The sequence below is a fragment of the Pseudopipra pipra genome, chromosome 2 (assembly GCF_036250125.1).
Source record: "Pseudopipra pipra isolate bDixPip1 chromosome 2, bDixPip1.hap1, whole genome shotgun sequence".
In the NCBI taxonomy this organism is placed as follows: domain Eukaryota; kingdom Metazoa; phylum Chordata; class Aves; order Passeriformes; family Pipridae; genus Pseudopipra; species Pseudopipra pipra.
The window spans coordinates 28,272,901-28,290,470 of record NC_087550.1 but is presented as its reverse complement, the minus strand read 5'-3'; the positions used below and the strand labels follow the sequence as shown (position 1 = coordinate 28,290,470).

Sequence of the window (17,570 nt, the reverse complement as noted above, 5' to 3'; positions counted from 1 at the left end):
AAGGATGTGCCTTCTGCTCATGGGGCTCAAATCCTCTCTGTGTTCTACTCTGGGCAGTAACCTGGGTTTCTCCAACAGAGAAGAGGCACCTTGTCATGTTTCAGATGCTGGAGGATGAGCATTGCTCAGAGCACAGAGGGGTCTGGCTCTAGGCGTATTTGCCTGTGTCCCCAGAAACTGTGAAAAAGTGGGTCTGATCCACATGCTGTGTTTTCATGGTGTATCATGTCAGGAGAACAGGAGCCCATATCTCATGGTACATTGGAGCTCTGGAGGCTGCAGGCTAAATAGAGAATATATTGTTTCTTTCTTAGTGGGAAAGCTAGATATGAAAAAGTAGAGGGTAACTAAAGGAGCAGTGATGCTATGAAAAATCATTTGCAGAAGAATATAATCACTGGGAAAGTTGCTGTGGATGATGGCACAGCAAGGAGGGGCACAGCAGTGCTCCAGAATAGTCCTGAAGAGAATAAAGTCTGTGATTTGGTGATCCCCAACCACTTTACTTTGAACAAAAAATTGCTAGGGAGGGAGATGGTGCATTTTTAAGCTGAAAGGGCTCATTGTAAATCAAAATGGATTTATTCCTTTATAGTTTAGTTTTCAGCTGGATCAATTCTCTGCTGCTCATCAGTGTTGACAAAAGAGAGGCAGCAGGAGAGATGAAAGGGAAGATGGGATTGCCCCTCTCTGCAACACTATGCATTTGTGCTGGATTAACACGATTGTGTGCCAGACTACAATTCAGAATGTAGTGGCAACTGAGCTGTTTTTTCAATTTCCTCTCCACTTGGCACCTCATGGCAAGTAGCAGCCTGCATCCTTTAGTAAGATATCTTCTACTGCCTCACTAAGAAAAACACCACAAAATCAAATAAACCCACTTGTTTGTTAGTCACAGTATCACAGGAAGATTCAGGTGGGAAAGGACCTCTGGGGTCTCTATTTCACCCCTCTGCTCCCAGCAGAGTGACTCTCAAACTAGACTGGGTTGCTCAGGGCCAGGCTCAGGAAAATCCTGAACACTTCCAATTATGGATAATCACTGCTTGCTGTGTTCTTGCCTTTAGCACTGCAAAGAGACCCCTCTGGCTCTGGAGCTACCCCCATTCTCACTGTGCTGGCACATACAGCATGCTTTCTTGGTGTAAGATCTAAATCTTCCTTACCCTCAAAGGAGGCTGGGACCAAAGAGATGGAACTATAAACGGACTTCAAAATTCCCAAGAAGGGGTGGGACCTCCTGTGTCACAAGGAGGTCTGGGAGAGGTCTGGTTTCCCAAGACGGAGAGCCAACTAAATGTTAGGAGGTTCTGCCGGGAGCTGGTCACTGTGGTGCAATTGAGGCCACATGCAGAAAACATGGGTTTAAGCTTGATTTTTTTTGTTTGTTTGGTGCCACTGATAATTTTCCCTGGTGCTAAGAAGTTTCTGTTTGCAGGTGTCAGGTCCCATTCTACAGAAGGTGAACATTTCATGCTGCACAGAGCTCTCTCCACTCTTACAGGCTTCTCTGCCAGGTTTTTCTCAGAAAGCCACAAAAGACCAAAGGACTCTCTTTAGCTGCACAGCATGTGTGAGAGTAGAAGATAAAGCAGCTAATGCTTTTGTGTCCTGTGTAAATACTTCAGACGCTTTGCTGATGAGATGAAAGTGTCCTAGAAATTCAGACTATGTGAACTTCCAGTGCTAGGCTGTCACATGATCTGCTCAACATCTAAATGCTTTCTGATGTTCATGGATGTCTTACAATGACAAAATATGGTTAGGAGGGCTACACAGCTCTTCAGGTGTGACTGTCTCTCCTGGCACGGTGCATATATTTGGCTGAGTTAATGGGAAGTAACTACCTCCTAAAACCCCTGGTAAAATCACGCTTAGAATTAAAACATAAGGTTCTACATGGAGGAACAAAGTATGTGGAATCACACTTCCGCAACATAATACAGTATCCTGGGAAGACAAGGCTCCAGGGAGGGAGATAGATGATACATGCTGTATTAAATGGGATCTCACAGAGTGAACAGATTGCGTTACCTCTGTTTACAGCACAAGTTACTGGAATGTGTCCATATTTTGAAAATGGATGTGGGAAAAGAATTTTGCAGAGTGGTACAAAAATAAAACCAAACCATCTCTGACTTGGGAGCCTGATGATCTTGCTTTGAAATGAATAAACTTGAGATGCTTGATCTCTTTTACCTAATCTGAAGGAAACAGTGGTGAGCTCAGGCAGCAATTTTACTGCAAACAAGAGGAAATTCATTTTGCATGTCCCAAAGACAGTGTAATTATTGTTAGAGGATGTTAGGATGTTATGGAGAGCAGGAGTATAAATGAGTTCAAATACAGATTAGGTAATTTGCGGAGGATCAGTTCCTCACTGGCTTTTGAATGTGATGAACTGGTATGACTGCCAGCTCAGGATGTCCTTGACTCTTGCTTGCAGGAAGCTTCTACATGATGCCTTGATTCTCAATGCCTTTCCTTAGGGATCTTGTATTGGCCATAGCAGAGCACCATAGATAGACCATTGGTATGACCATTTTTATGCTCTTACAATCAGTCTTTGATGTTTTCTTCCCATGAGAAGAAGATGTGAAATAGAGGTAGATTCTCTACTCCAGCAGAGGAACATAAGGAGGACCAGAGGCTCAAAATTAAAACCAAAAATCTGACTGAAAATTAGGTACATGTTTTTCACAGCAAGGCCCTGACATGGGAAGAACTCTTGTAGTGGCCTCTTCACCACCTGCAGACTGTTGGCGTGAAAAATGGTCGGTGGCATCCTCTTGCTCAGCCCTAGGATAGGAGACTCTCTGCAGGAATGAGGGAGCCAAGCTAGATGATCATCATCATGAGAATAAAACACTATCTATTCATATTTCCCTAGGCTTTTCCCTTACTCACAGCCCTGACCAGAGGGCTTCCCTTAGAGTTCATGAGTGCCTTTTTTAAGACTCAAAAACAAAAATAAAAGCCAGCTGGTCTTGCTCTGCAAGAAAACTCCAGTAGAGGAAAACAGTGGAGGAGCATAACTCCTGAGCTGAGGCACATAACCCACAGGGAAAAGGAAGGGAAAAGCTCCTGGACTTAAATGAACTGAGGTGGTGATGGCATGTGGGTGTGGGGACTTTCCCCTGAGTTTGGCAGGGACTGGTTGTTTTTTCCCTAGATACAGGTGCTTAGAGGGCTCATTTTTTCCAGACTTGAAGGAGATAGAGGGGTTTCTATTTTTTCATGTTTGTTTGGGTTTTTTTTTAATTACTATAATTTTCTTCTATGTGTTGCTTATTAAGTCAAAATAAAAGTCACTCTGAAGGACTGGTAACCCCAAGGGCTCTGTATGCCCCCTGTTTGAACTGTAAGACCAGATGAGCTTCTGCAGAGGAGGAAATATGGGCAATATGGTCCGGTCATGAGCCAAGGTAAAGTTCAGAAGCCTTAATAATGGAAAAAGAGGTTACAGTCATACTGGCTCAAGAGTAGTTATTCAAAAGGAAAAAAAATAACCAAGCCAAGAGTAACAGTTTTTCCTGGTCTGTGAAAAACAAATGTTTGGGGTGGATATACAAAACAGAGACATCCTCAAAGGGAAGGGGCATGCTCATTGAAGGGTCAGAAGATAACCTGGGAACTTTGCCAGGTGCTTGAGGGTGAGATTCCACCTTACAGCTGCTCTCATGAGGAAACTGACCCAAGAGACTCTTCCAAATTTGCCTTCCTGTCTCAGTGCCACTGGGAATGACAGCCCCTGGCTACATACTCACTGTCCCCTGAACAATTCCTGAAATATGGCTCTTCATGGGGTTCTAAGACAGACCAATGTATAATTTTGGTATTAAAGGAGGAAGAGAAGAAAGTGTGAGTGTGTAATTAGAATAGGGAACAACTAAAATGACTTCTATGGCAGGTTCCTACAGGTAGCTGCCCGAGCACAACTGAGTGGATGAGAAACTGTACTAAGGGTGGAAAGGACAGAAAACTTTTAAAATGCTATTGCTGTCACATAGAATTACACTCAATATGTGGCTGATATCTGTAAATGGCTCTGGGAGAAGCGGAGTGTCCAAGCAGTGTCCTAAAGCGCAATGCAGTGCAACACTGATACTGGGGACAATTGCAGTGAATGTCTGGGGACTTGTGAACCTTCCAGCTAAACCCAGAAGTTTGTTTCCCCAAGGCAGTTCTATGACTGACGACCCTAAAACAGGTTCTCCAGAAAGTTGCAGTGATCTCAGGAGCCTATTCTGCTGTTGGGTGTCCAATATAGGTTCTTCATAACCAACCAGATTTGTAGACAGTGAGAAAAATGGGCCCCTACTTCCTAAGGACAGACACACTCCAAGGCTCTAACCAGAGGATCCAATAAGGGAGGGAATGCTACTCAAAAAGGGACCAAAATGTATATGTGTCTGTCTAGTGGAGATCCCTTAGACTTGCCTTGGACTCTCTAGGCAAAGGACCATGTCTCCTGGAGGATAGAGAGGCACTCCTGTGTGTTCAAGTCGACCTGCAGACACTCAGCCAAGACAAATCCGATTGTAACTGACCACACACAGACTTCTCAGTTCTACAGGTTCACCAGCGGTGTGATCAGAGCCATCCCCGATTCCTCCACTCTGAGAGACAGCTAACAGCATGCCCCGTGCTCGGCGTTTTGAGTACAGACACACGCAGATGAAGGCTTCTGACAATTCTTCGGTTAAGTATTTACAGACATGTCAGGTTTTGTGCCACCAGGGGGCCCTTGAGGCAAGAAAGTTATGCTTAAAGGACTCCAACGATCCCTCTCCCAGTAATAAATCCGTTCGAGAAGATCAAGAAAAGCAACAAAAGGTGCGCCCTCCACGCTGAGAGGTATCAGTCTGAGCTATGTTTGGTTGTGCTGCCTATTCTCTCAGTGTGGTGCCCTTTTTCAGCACAAGCAGGTCTTGAAAGAAGAGATTGGGGTTCAGCCTTTGTGTTCCAAGTTAAGGGAGAAGGACTTGCTCCCGCTGGAGGTCCCCGTCAGAGTCCTCAGTGATGAGAACAGGTACAGCACTAAGATGTTCTGCTCTATAGCATTTGGGACACTACAGGTGTCACTCTGCATCCCAATTCCATAACATTAGTCTTCCTTTTTTGTCTGCAGTCTGGGATCTCATCAGTGATCTGTCAGCTTTTCACTCTTGGAAATAAAAGCAAAAGCAGCACTGGGGAATACTGGGAACACCTATAGGGATACTGCTGCAGATGGTAGACCTTTAGCCAGGATTTGATATTTGAACCCTTTCAAGTATAGAGAAACTGAGGTGGAACTGGATCTTCTCCCAAGGAGAAACTACACCATGGCACTCTGTTAGCAGTGCTCTACAAGAATGCTTATTTCTACAGTTATGGAAAGGGATTCACAGAGCCTGAAGCAATCTACATTTTCTTTAGTTATGAGCAAAACCTCCAGACTCATTTGAATTACAAGGTTGGTTTCCCAAACATCCCTACCGAGTCTTCTGTGAAATTTACTTTGTGAAAAAAACCAGCAAGCTCCCAGCTGAAATCTGGGTTCATATTTACCATGCTGCTGCCCTGAAAGCTCAGAAGGTTTGTTGGAGCCATATACAACAGCTTCAGCTGCTTTATAGACTGAATCTGACACAGGAAAAATTTATAAGCACTTTTTAAGAAACTGTCCTTCCCATAAGAAAGCATCAACCAGCTACAAGTTTTCAGATGGGACTTCTGGTGTGCTTATGGACAAACCTAATGGGGCGCTACCTCGGTTCATATTGGGAAGTGCTGCCCAGCAAAGACCTTTTTGTCAAGTCATTTGGACATGCAACAACAGAAAAGCTGCTGAAGGATGCTTCAAGTAAGGGGCTTTGAAAATTTCCATTGCAAATTATGTAACCTAATAAATGCATCCTAAGATGATGCATGATTTGCTGTAAGACCTGGGAAAGTCTAAGACATGACTCTACTGAAGCTGCCAGAGAAGTAGACAGACAGATAATCACAGGGCTCTGGAAACTGACTATTTTTGCTACATCTTACAGCCTTCACTGGCTTCAGGATCTTCCATCTTGAATGCAGGAAGCCCCAGTAACATTTTGGATTTAGGGATAATATTCTTCATTGCAGGACATGTGGCCAAACACCTTGCTGACATAACACCACTTCATAGATTAAGTGACTAAATCGAGAATAAAACATCTTGAACCCAGATAGGACATTAGAAAAGCTGAATGGGACTTCTTGATATGAAGTGTTTAAGATACACGGTAGAGAATGGGAACAATAAACATAATTTCAAAATACCAGAGGTCTATAGAACGTACGGCTCCTACAGCCCCCTGGTGACAAGTAGCATCAGTCAGATGTCATCCACAGCACACACATGGGTCATGTGCTCTTCTGACCTCTCTAGTGGTTGACTTGCAGCAAGTCACTGAGCCATCTGCCATAGCCTGTCTGCACAGACACACCTGACAAGGTGAAGCTTGTCTGGTCTGATATCCAGTTCTATGAAGCTCAGATGAGTAACTACTGCAGTGCATAGATACTTCCAGCTGGGACTCAGGCTTCCTGAACAGCCTGAGACTTGAAAGCATCATCTTCTGTGTCTGATAGAAAATGCCCCCCACAAGACCAAAGCTGTATTTGATGGCACCATACTGGGCCTTTAAGCCATCTTATGCAGCTGAGACCCTTGAATACTCACACCTTAGGTCTCTCCTCACTGCTGTGACTGCTCATGTTTTGCTAAACCCATAAAAGCTCACCAGAAAATAGTACTGGGTTTGCGTGGCAAGCTGTTAGGCATGGAGGGGCTGCAGGGCTGGTTTCTGTGAAAGTTGCTGGAAGTTCTCCCCATGTCTCATAGAGCCAATGCCAGACAGCTCAAAGACAGACCCACCCTGTCTAAGGCTGAGCCTATCAGTGATGGTGGTAGAGCCCCTGGGATATCGCAGTAAAGGAGTGTGGGGGATGAAGGGTAACTGCAGTGAGAAAGAGGAGTGAAAGAGAATATGTGAGAGAAACAGCCCTGCAGACACCAAGGTCAGTGCAAAAGGAGGGGGAGGAGGTGCTCCAGGCATCAGAGATTTCCCTGCAGCCTGTGGGGAAGACCATGGCGAGGCAGGCTGTCCCCACTGCAGTCCATGGAGGTCCATGGTGGAGCAGAGATCCACCCGCAGCCTGTGGAGGTCCCCACAGGTGGATGCCTGGAGGAGGCTGTGACCCTGTGGGAAGCTCATGCTGGAGCTCCTGGCAGGACCTGTGGATCTATGGAGAGAGAAGCCCACACCGGAGCAGGTTTGCTGGTGGGATTGGTGACTCCACAGGGGATTCACACTAGAGCAGTCTGTTCCTGAAGAAGTGCACCCTGTGGAGGGACCTCGCACTGGAGCAGTTAATGAAGAACTGCAGCCTATGGGATTGACTCCCATTGGAAGAGTTTGTAGAGGACTGTTTCCCATGGGTAGGACCCCACGCTGGAGCAGGTGAAGAGTGTGAGGAGTCCTCACCCCGAGGAGGAAGGAGCAGCAGAGACAACAAGTGATAAACTGACTGCAACTCCCTGCGCTGCTGGGGGGGAGGAGGTAAAGGAAATCAGAAGCAAAACTGAGCCCAGGGAGAAGGGAAAGGTAGAAGGAAGGTGTTTTAAGATTTGTTTTTATTTTCTCATCACCCTGCTTTGATCCAATTAGTAATAAATTAAATTAATTTTCCCCCAAGTTAAGTCTGTTTTGCCTGTGACAGTAATAGGTGAATGATCTCTCCCTGTCCTTATCTTGACCCATAAGCCTTTTGTTATATTTTCTGTCCCCCATCCTGCTGAGAAGGGGAGCATTAGAGCAGCTTTAGTGGATGTCTGGGGTCCAGCCAGGGTCAACCCACCACTGAAAGAAAACCCAAACTCATCCACTGATGATATACAGCACTCTCATCCTGTCCATCTGCAATATGTCCCGAGTCTGAGCCCACACATGTAAACACAGACTTCTTCCCTGAGAAAACACACAGACTGGATCAGCCATGAGTGTGTCTTTGACTCCACTCTTGAAATAAGGCAGAGAGGTGGGAGGGAACAGTACACAGGCTTCTTAAGGATCTGGGAAGGCAAGTTGTTTTGGTTTCCCATATGGCAAATGGGAAGTGGCTGAGCAATATGTCTCCGAACCAGAGGGACTAAAGAAGCCCCTGATCCCAGAGGAAGCAGTGTGTATGTGGGAGAGATAATTGATCTTCACTTTTTTTTTAAAAGCTAGTGCAAGAAGGTGATTATGGACTTTCCTGAAGCAAGAAAGGTTTTCCTCCCAGACCAGCAGTAGATGGAGGGTTCACTTTTTCCAGGTCTGAAGGAGAGTTCATGACTCTGCCTGTGGGATGGTTTTGATTATGCCAATCTTGTATCATCTATTGGCTTAAAACTGGTGTGAAAGACCAAAGAGACTGAGCGGAAGGGATCATTCGCCCAAGGGGAAGCGAGGAGGTAACAGCTAGAAGATACAAAGAGTATTCATTTCTGGACTCAGCACTTCAAAATATCTTCAGGCTCAGCTCAAATTCTCCATGGCAGGCCTCTATTTCTTCATGTATTGCCAAAATTCGTAGGTGGATAGGGACATCTGAAGATCTCTAGCTGAACTCCCTTAGTCACATCAGAGCTGATTACAAAGCTATGTCAGATTGCTCTGCTTAACCAGAAGTGTCAACTGTTTTTCACCCAACACAACAGCTTTGCTGTTCATCTGCAACAGCCAGAGCTGTCCCGGTAGGTTTGGCACCACCTTTCATGGCCACAGCCTTCATGAGGTTTGTTCATCACCCCAGTGGGTCCAGGTCCCATGCATCCAGTTATCCCTGCCAAGGAGTGAGGGCACAAGCCAGGACAGGGACCCAGCTCAGTAGGTGGTTCTGCCTGCTCTCTGCACTGGTGTCAGTGTTTGCCTTTCTAAACCATACAAAAGGGCCATAGGAAGCAGAAATTGTCAGTCCAGAGGGAAGTCTAGCAGAGCCTGCAGGAGCATGACTGTGACACCTCCACAGCTCTCTCAAAGGAAACAAGTCCAGAGGAGGAGGAGAAAGATGGAATCCTCTGGCGCTGCTCAGATGGCGGGACCAGAGCTGCTGTAAGCTTGGAGCAGGTGCCATCGGAAGCATGGAAGGGACAGCTGAGGGAGTTCTGCCCCCAGCTGATGAGGTTAACAGACGGCCACAGAAATTAAATGAAATGAGCAGAGAATTAGCACAGAGCCAAGAAAGGCAAATAAGGCCCTGGAATGTGGTATCATCACTTCTGAGGAATCCCTGGTGAAGTCGGGCTTTGTTCTTACCTTGATGACACCAGCACATGATTGATCTCACTGTGGAGAAGAATTAGGCTGAAAGACGAAAATCACCTGTAGGTTTAGACACAAATCAAGCACATGGGCAGGCTTGAAATGCAGTGCACTGCAAAACACTGCAACCTCAACTTTTTTTGGAAATCTATGCAGCTGCTTGCTGTGCTCACTCTGTCATCCAAAATACCACCAGATACAGCATGGATCTTTGCAGGCCTACAGGAAGGGAAGAAACTCTGTGATTTTCTACTGTGTTACCTGTAGACCTCACCTTGACTCAGAGAAGATGTCCTGCAGGTCACCAAGATGAAAAAATCCCATAGCAGATATTTTTCTAACTATTTCTGTATCTGTAGCTATATCTTCCAAATTTCCATAGACAATAACAAAGGTGTTCAATAAAACTGAGTAAGATGGAAGAACTGGTGGAACCTGTGGAATCAAGGGACCCATAGAGACATGGAGAAGCTATCTGGCAGTCCTTTGTCACTTCCCTCTGTCTTGCAGTGTTTCCCTCAGAAGAAAAGAAGGCTGGTTGATCATATTGCTAGTGCTGGCCTAACATTCAGCTGCTGCTCCACTTCCTTCTGAATGATTGCCTTGATAGAACCAGCGGTACTGGTGTATCCACACAGGAAGCAGAGATGGAGTTATGTCTCCACAGCTTCTCACTGGCAAGTACATTCTTCACTACCCATAGCCAGGCACTGCTGCAGGAGTGGGAAAGAAGCATGAAAATTGTAATCTGCTTCTGCAGAGATTGTATCTCATCCGCTGATATTTTATCTTCAGTACTGGACAATAAAAGGTTACTGCTGAGCAGAAAGTTTGGGAGAGTCCCGAGGACTTGCCCCAGTGTTAAAGTATCTTGAACAGAGACTAGAAACCATAATTTTTTTAAATGGAGCAATAGCAGAAATACAAAAATTGTGACAGCATGGCTACGAGGTACATGCAGGTTGAAGCAGCCCATTGATCGCAGCGCCCAAGGCAGGAGGGAGCAGGGAGGGGCGGAGCAAGTCACTCCCAGGCAGCAGCAATCTGCTTTTGAAACCCACAATTCACGGGGGAAGGCACCCAAGCTGGCTGAGACTCCAGCTGCCGAGGGAGCTCCACCAAAAATGGGTGCCAGGGGAACGGTGAACCCACATCAGTGAGATCCCACCCGGCAGGCACGTGCCCCTGGAGACATTCATGGGCGGGCAGGGGCTTGGCAGCAGCCGTGTCCCTCTGCGTCCTGCAGTGCAACTTGGGCAGTTAAAGAAAATGACAGCGGATGCTTTGCCCCTCTGGAGACAAGTAACTGTTTGTGCTTCCAGTATCTGATCTGTTGCTGCAGTTGGACAACTACAAAGCCACTGACGCTCGGACAAAAGTTGGTATTATTTACAGCCCCCAGTGGCTTGTTGCGTGATTGCCAAAATACGAGTTTAAAAAGAAAGAAACACAGAACAGCAGCTTTAAAGGTCTGCACAGATAAAAAGACAAATGCTTGACAGCTCTCCCCCAGGCAGCTGGTGGGACAAAGAACTGAAGCTCTTGCCTCTTAAAATGCTCCCTGGTCTCTGCGACTGATGCCGTGAGTCATGCCTGAAGCCAGCCAGGGCAGAGGGCCGTAGGGCAGCGTACGGTGAGAGCAACATTGGGCCGTGTCCAACAGCTGCAGCTTGAGTTTCCTTTCCAACCCTCTTCTGCCCGGTGCTGAGGCCCAACAGCAGTTTCCAGAGCTCCAGGACAGCCCTGGAGCTTTGTCCGGTGTTCGTGCCATGACCTCACTGTAACTGCAGCACGAGGCAGAGAGCAGGACCCAAACACCCTGCCCAAGGGGCCCTTCAAATAACCAACACATGCCCTTTGATCAACTTCGGGCTCCCCCCTCCACCTACTGCTGGACAAGCCACCCCCCTCTTCCCACAAGCCAACTCCCACTGACCCCATCAGGACGTACAAACACAGCCATCCACACGAGCAGTTTGAAATATTTTTAAACGCTTTTATTTACAGTGCTTGTTGAAAACAATATATATATTTATATCTATCACCCTCGTGATGTCTGTGCCATAGAAAATGCTGTGGCTATATTGCCTTAAATTTACAAAAAATGGTCACAAGAAAATCTGAAGGGAAAAAATGGAAATCAAAGTTTGGTCCCCAATTGTTTCTCTCTTGATTTGTTTTAAAAAAGCCGCCAAATTAAAAAAATATGCAGCTCAATGAAATTCATATATAAAAGCAACCCTTATGTTCTGAAAAATTCACGAGGGCCAGCTTGCTGTCATGTAAACTTGGAAAAAAAAGAAAAGCTTAAAATAAATTCTGTCTCCGTGTGTCGCTTAATAGAACCATTATTTGCTTGTAATATTCTTTGTCTCTCGGGGTTCAGCGGGAAAGCGGATGAGAAGAGGCCTAGGACTGGGAAACGCACCATGAGATCTGTGCCCGCAGCCTCCTGGCTCAGGGAGGTCTGACAGCAGGGCTGGGGAGCAGGAGCTCTCAAGAGTCTCACACCAGTGACAAAAACAGGCAGGAAGGGGAAAAGGGGAGGGAGGGGAAGTGCTTTGCCACGTGAGGGGCCTGGCGAGGTTATGTGCTGAGCCCCAGGGAACCATGAGATTCTTGAGGGAAGAGGATCACTGGTAAGTGGGGCGCAGGTGAAAGGATGTGGGAGACTGGGATAATTTCAGCTGGGGAATGTCATGGATGGGCTAGGTCTTTGGGTGACAAGGGAACTGCTGTCTTCCCTGTTTGAGAGCATTTCTAATCTTTCCTCATCTGAGATTGTGTGAAGCCAGAGGCTAACGGGCAGTGCAAGCACAGGCTGGAATGGAGGAGATGGACGGAACAAGGGAGATGGGAGGGGAGGGCTCAAGCTGAAGAGCCGTTTTCTGTCTTCTGTCTCTTTGGATCCGCTTCATCCTACATCAGACACGGAGAGGAAAAGGAGTTACCATCAACAGTCACACACCAAGGCACGTAATTTCTCCACAAAATTCTTAACTGCTGCTCTTTCCTGCATATGGAAATCTCTGCTTGGCCTGCCCTAAATCCGCTCCCCTCTAAAGCACCCTTGAGTGCCTGACACAGCTGTTCTGTTCATGGTCACAGTTAAGAGATGGACAGCTCCATTCAGAGAGACACCCACGCTGTTACTTTTGGGAGGTTTAAAAATCCCAGGCTCACACCACTCCAGAAAGACCCCAAGATCCACCCTTACAAGTCCATCTCCTGGCCTGAAGCCCAGAAGACATGGGTGGTTCAGGGGTCATGGCCAAGCACAACCTCAAGCATCTTGACTCTCACTCACCCGGCACTGTGACTGCTGGTGGAAGGACCCGTATCTAACCTGTTTCTAAGCAGACAAGGGTTTATTATCCCCTTGCCACATCAGATTTGTTTACCCATCTGCTGCTGAAGCAATGAGACCCGAAGCCAATTTGAGATGCTCAGCAGCGGCATCCACATGGATTTGATCAGCACTCAGCAAATAACCTAGTTCCTTCCCCCCACCATTACTCTCTTACTACTTCTCACCTCTTCCTCCTCTGCAGATCGTTTTTCTGCGTGACCATCCTGCTCTTGCCCATTCTCATCTCCTTCTAAGCACAAGCAAGAGAGAAAATCATGGGTTAATTGAAGTAGTATTTAAGGGAATGTAATCTCACAGTCAGAGGGCTTTGAAAAGGAATTTCCCTCCACGATCCTATATTCCCCCACAGCCCGATTCCTCCAATTTTCCCTATACCAATTATTCCTACCTTCATCCTCATCACCACCTTCTTCTTCATCCACATCATCAGGATTTTCTTCGTCATCCTCATCAGCTCCGTTTTCCTCATCCTGAATGAAACAAATTGGTCAGAGCAGAAACTGGCACCAGGATGACATTTCCACGTGCTCTTTGCTGCAAGTGCAACAACAATTTCCAGAGCTCCAGCCCCTTCAGACTCCAGTCTCAGACGTGCGAGTGCATTGTTACTCCGACAACATTATTCCCACCACCTCCTCCTGAACACTCCTCCCAAGCAGCCTTCTTTCATAAAACAAATACTTCCAGTCCCTCCCCAACAACAGGAACCTCCTTGTCTCCCATGAGCTTACATGCCAACAAGCTGCTGCCATGCCATCCGAACAACCAGAACATCTCTCTAGTTACAGGCTAATGACTTAGCCTGTGCTCATGGTACATCTGCTTCCAGATCCCTTCTGACCTTCATCAATCTCTGCGTTTCCTCACTGTTGCTGTCCCCCACCTTCTCCAGCTCACACTTAGGTACCTCAGGATACTTAAGTGGGTGCAGGACCACATTCCCCCTGCCACCTTCTCCCACTTGTTCTCAACTCCATTCCCTTCTTTGATCTTTTCTCTTCGCAATGGGCCACACTGACTACACTAAATCCTTTGACACTCATTCTCCACAATTATCTGACAGCTCGCTCCCCCTTTACTCCTCTCCCTCAGGAGCTCCCTTGGCCTGCCCTCTTTCTTAATCTCCTGTATTCCCTTCGTATTCATTACCCACAGCGAGCATAAACCCCTCCCCGAGGTCTCTAAATCTGTCCCTCAGGATGGTCTCACCTCTACTATCTCCTTCTTCTTTTCTTTGTGGACTGCTTTCTCCTCGAGTTTTTCCTTCTTTTCTTTCCTTTCCTACATGTGAAATGAAGGGAACAAAAAAAACCCAAAAAACCGAAAACAAAAAACAATCCTTTAACATTCCGGCGGTCAGCGGCAATAACAGACAGGGATGCTGAAACAAAGAGGGCTCGGAGGAGAGGCGGAATAACGGGAGAGGAGACATATTAGGCGTTAAATCCGCCCGCCCTGACAAAGAAAAAAAAAGCAGCGAACGCGCGTCAGAGCTACTTTTAGCCACCACACGCGTGTGGAAACCAGAAGTGGCACGGAAGAGCTTTAACGATTTTTTTATTCATTTAAAAAAAAAAATAAACCAACAACAAAAAAATCCCAAACAAAACAAAACAAAACAACAAAAAAACCCAACCCCGTGTTTGTACGATCGAGGCGTTTCTGGACCTCTCTCTCTCTCCGTCCATTCCCCCCTCCCTCCTCCTTCCCCCGCCACCCGAGGGCCCGGGCTTTGTGTCCACACAACTTTCCCCCTCCACGGCGGTGACACTGTTTCCCCCCCCCCCTTTCCCGCCTCCCCCCCCACGCTCCGAGCGGAGCCGAGCCCAGCGCGCGCTCGCGCCGCCCGGCCAATGGAGGGCGGGGGCGGGGCGGGGGGCGCGAGGGGCCTCGCGCCCCCTCCCGCCCCGCCCCCGCCCCCCCATTGGCCGGGCGGCGCACGGGGGACCGCGCGCGCCCCCCGCCGTCCGGGCACCTCGCGGCGCCCTCCGCCCCCGCCTTCTCCCCCCCACACGTCCTCAATCCCGCTCCCTCCCTTCCCGTCGGGAGCGGGTCCGGCGGGAAGGACTGGGGGGGGGGGGGATCCTCACCTTAGCACTCAGCTCCGCCGGTGTCTCCTCGACGCGTTTTTCCGACATCCTGGCCCCGCAGTAGCGAAGGGAAGAGGCCGGTGGGAACTGTGCGAGGGAGGAGGGAGGGAGAGAGCGAGGAGGGGTCAGCGGCGGGAGCGCGAAGTCCCAGCGGTCGGCAGGCGGCGGCGGGATCCCGCCCTGGGGGCCAAAGTACCAGGGTCTCCCGCGGTGGGGGGATCCGCCGGGGCAGGGGATTTATACCGCGGCCGGTGACGAGGGAAGGAGGGACCTGGGGAGGGAGGAGAGAGGGACGGGAGGCGGAGGAGGGAGGAGAGAGGGACGGGCCGCTAGAACAATGTGCGCTCCGCCGCGGCCGCCCGGCAGCGGGGGCGCACCGCGGGTCCCCGCCAAGGCGCTGCGCGGCCCCGTCGAGGCCAGGCTAGAGCTCCGCTCCACGCCGAGCCGCGGGGCTGGGGCACCGACGAGCACTGCCCGGGGAAGGGAGCCGAGCCCTGTGCCCGCGGCACGGCGGGAAACCGCCCGTACAGGCTGGCCGGCTCTCCCCGAAGCACCCGGGGGAGGCGAGGAGCGGCGCTGCGGGGCCGTGTGGGAGGACAGCGCTGGCGACACGCGGCCTCCTGCCTGGAATTTTCCACTCCAGCTGCCCGCCTGCCCGCCCTCCCGCTGGAAGCGCTCCCAGCGGCAGGGCTCCTCCCGCCCCTCCCCTCCCTCCTGTCCCCCCCCACCCGGCGCTGGGCGCTTTTCCCGCGCTCTGCGCGCGGCAGGGTGAGTGGGCGGGGCCTCGCGGGCGAAGTGGGCGGGGCTTTGCGTGGGCGGGGCCTCTGGCCCCTGGAGGAGGGGGGCATATTAGCGATCGCATTCCCCCCCCCTCGTCCCCATATAAGGAGGAGCTCGCGGCCGGGGCGCCTGATTGGGCTATTCAAATGAGCTCTCTGCCTGGCAACAGGTTTCCTATTGGTTGGCGGCGGCCGGCTCGTGGGGGGGGCGCGCGGCCGTTTGGTGCAGCGGGAGGGGCCGCTGGCACGTGGGGTAGCGGGAAGGCGCGCGAGGGACCGGGAGCGTTGCCGCGCCCGTGGCCGTGGAACGGGGAGTCCCGCCGGGATCGGATCGGACCCGTACGGGACCGCCTTCCGCCTTCGGTGGGCGCCGCGGGGACCGGCCGGGCAGCGCACGGCGCGCAACACTGACCCCTGCCGCCCGCCCGACCCGGAACCCGGGCTGTGGCTGACACACTGGCAGAGGCCCCCTCCGGGCTGGAAACGATCGCCGCCCAGCTCCGAGTCTCCCTTTAGCCAAGGGTCCTTCCTGCAGAACGGCAGGTGGTGGCTTGCAGCTGCAGGGATTTGTTGCTAACAAAACAGATGTTCCCGTAGCCGCACTTCAGACTGTTGTTTGTCAGCTTGAGAAGACCGGGATGACTAAATTCCCTTCACCTTCCTCAGAAGCTTTATGTTGTCCCTCTCTTAGTCACACGCACACACACAAAATCTGCATACACTTGCAAGCCTATGTGCAAAACTAAGTGTGTACATGAGCACACATGGGTATACACGTGTACACAGTCATTCTCACAGGTACAAGGCAAGGTTATTAATCCATCCAGTTGGAAAATGTGTTAAGGCACACAAGTCTTCCTTGTCCTTCAGACACAAACTCAGCCTCTGTGCAAAGTCAGGATTTAGGAACTGGTGCTCTGAGTTTAATCGAATGGGTCTCAGTTTGAGCATTTACTAGAAAAAGGGATTGGTATTTGTGGAACAGGGAGGGCACCGAGTACATCTCTCCTGAAGGAAAGTATGAAAGGGGTGGGATAAATTATAATCTGTGTGACAGGGACATAGGAGGTCCCTACCTTGTCATCTCATCTCTTCCACAGCTACAGCTGCTTCTCTGATGATCTGACTATTTGACATTCTTCCCAGCTACACAGTGCATGGTGCCTGCCCCAAAGAAGCAGTCATGTAACTGATGTTAGTCTAGACGTACAGATCTAGACTAGTACCAAAATAAAACATCATGAAAATGCATGCATTAATTATTTTTTATCCCCCAACTGTTTCACAAAGCCCCTCTGGCCAAATTCTCAAGTCTGTCAGCTATCAGCATTTGAAATCTTGTTTGGTTCAAGCACCCTTCTTTCATCCTTCTCTTCTGCAAGAAAAAAATCCTAATTTCCAGAGATACACCCAAAAATGGGAGCCAGACAAATTCTCTAAAGTGGCCAAATGTTGTTCCTCTCTGCTTCTGCTTGTCAGGAGACGCATGGCTCATGGCTCTGCTGTTTTCTTCACCAATTCAAGATTTTATCCTTTCCTTTACATGCTCAGCTACTGAAAATGCAAAACTACACCAACACTTATCCCTTGGCAAAGACATTTTCACATTAATGCACAAACAGGCCTTGACACAACATCCTAGAGGGGAAAAAGCAAGGATTATGTTCAGTGATGTCACCGTGCCCAAAGCTCCGTGTTGACACAGATCGCACACCCACAGATGCAAATAGACAAACACCTGTTTGTGTGAGGGAAGCGTGTTTCCAGCAACCTGTAGAATGGGGCTGTTGGGTCAGTGCTACAAACTGGCCACTGGCCATCTCTCCCTTTTTCCCCCAGCACTTGCAGGGTGCAGCCTCACATTGTCCCTTCCACGCTCCGCACCATATCCCCTTTGCAATCTTTGCTTCATCTGCTGCTCCTCGACATTTGCTTCCTACCTCTGTTCTTGGTAGCATTCTTCCCATGGCCCTTTCCCTGGCTTCTGTTTGTGACATCCTGTATCACA

At 49.2% G+C, this 17,570-nt stretch overlaps 1 protein-coding gene across 1 annotated transcript; it reads right to left on the bottom strand.

The window, feature by feature from the left end:
- Positions 1-11,298: 11,298 nt before the first annotated feature.
- On the bottom strand, positions 11,299-15,307 carry PTMS (parathymosin). The gene is made up of 5 exons (XM_064644666.1): positions 14,784-15,307; positions 13,903-13,974; positions 13,082-13,163; positions 12,858-12,922; positions 11,299-12,242 (listed from the first exon to the last, which is right to left on the bottom strand). Exons 1-5 carry the CDS (start codon positions 14,829-14,831, stop codon positions 12,192-12,194), a joined length of 318 nt encoding a protein of 105 aa, XP_064500736.1. The 5' UTR covers positions 14,832-15,307; the 3' UTR covers positions 11,299-12,191.
- Between the last annotated feature and the right edge of the window lie 2,263 nt (positions 15,308-17,570).

What these genes read in the sequence shown, in the direction of transcription:
- PTMS (XM_064644666.1), bottom strand. Translation starts at nt 14,831, where the DNA reads ATGTCGGAAAAACGCGTCGAGGAGACACCGGCGGAGCTGAGTGCTAAG. An exon ending in AGAAGAAGGAGATAGTAGAG is followed by an intron (nt 13,164 to 13,902) that starts GTGAGACCATCC and finishes TGTTTCATTCAG; the next exon opens with GATGAGGAAAACGGAGCTGA. An exon ending in GATCTGCAGAGGAGGAAGAG is followed by an intron (nt 12,243 to 12,857) that starts GTGAGAAGTAGT and finishes TGTCTGATGTAG; the next exon opens with GATGAAGCGGATCCAAAGAG.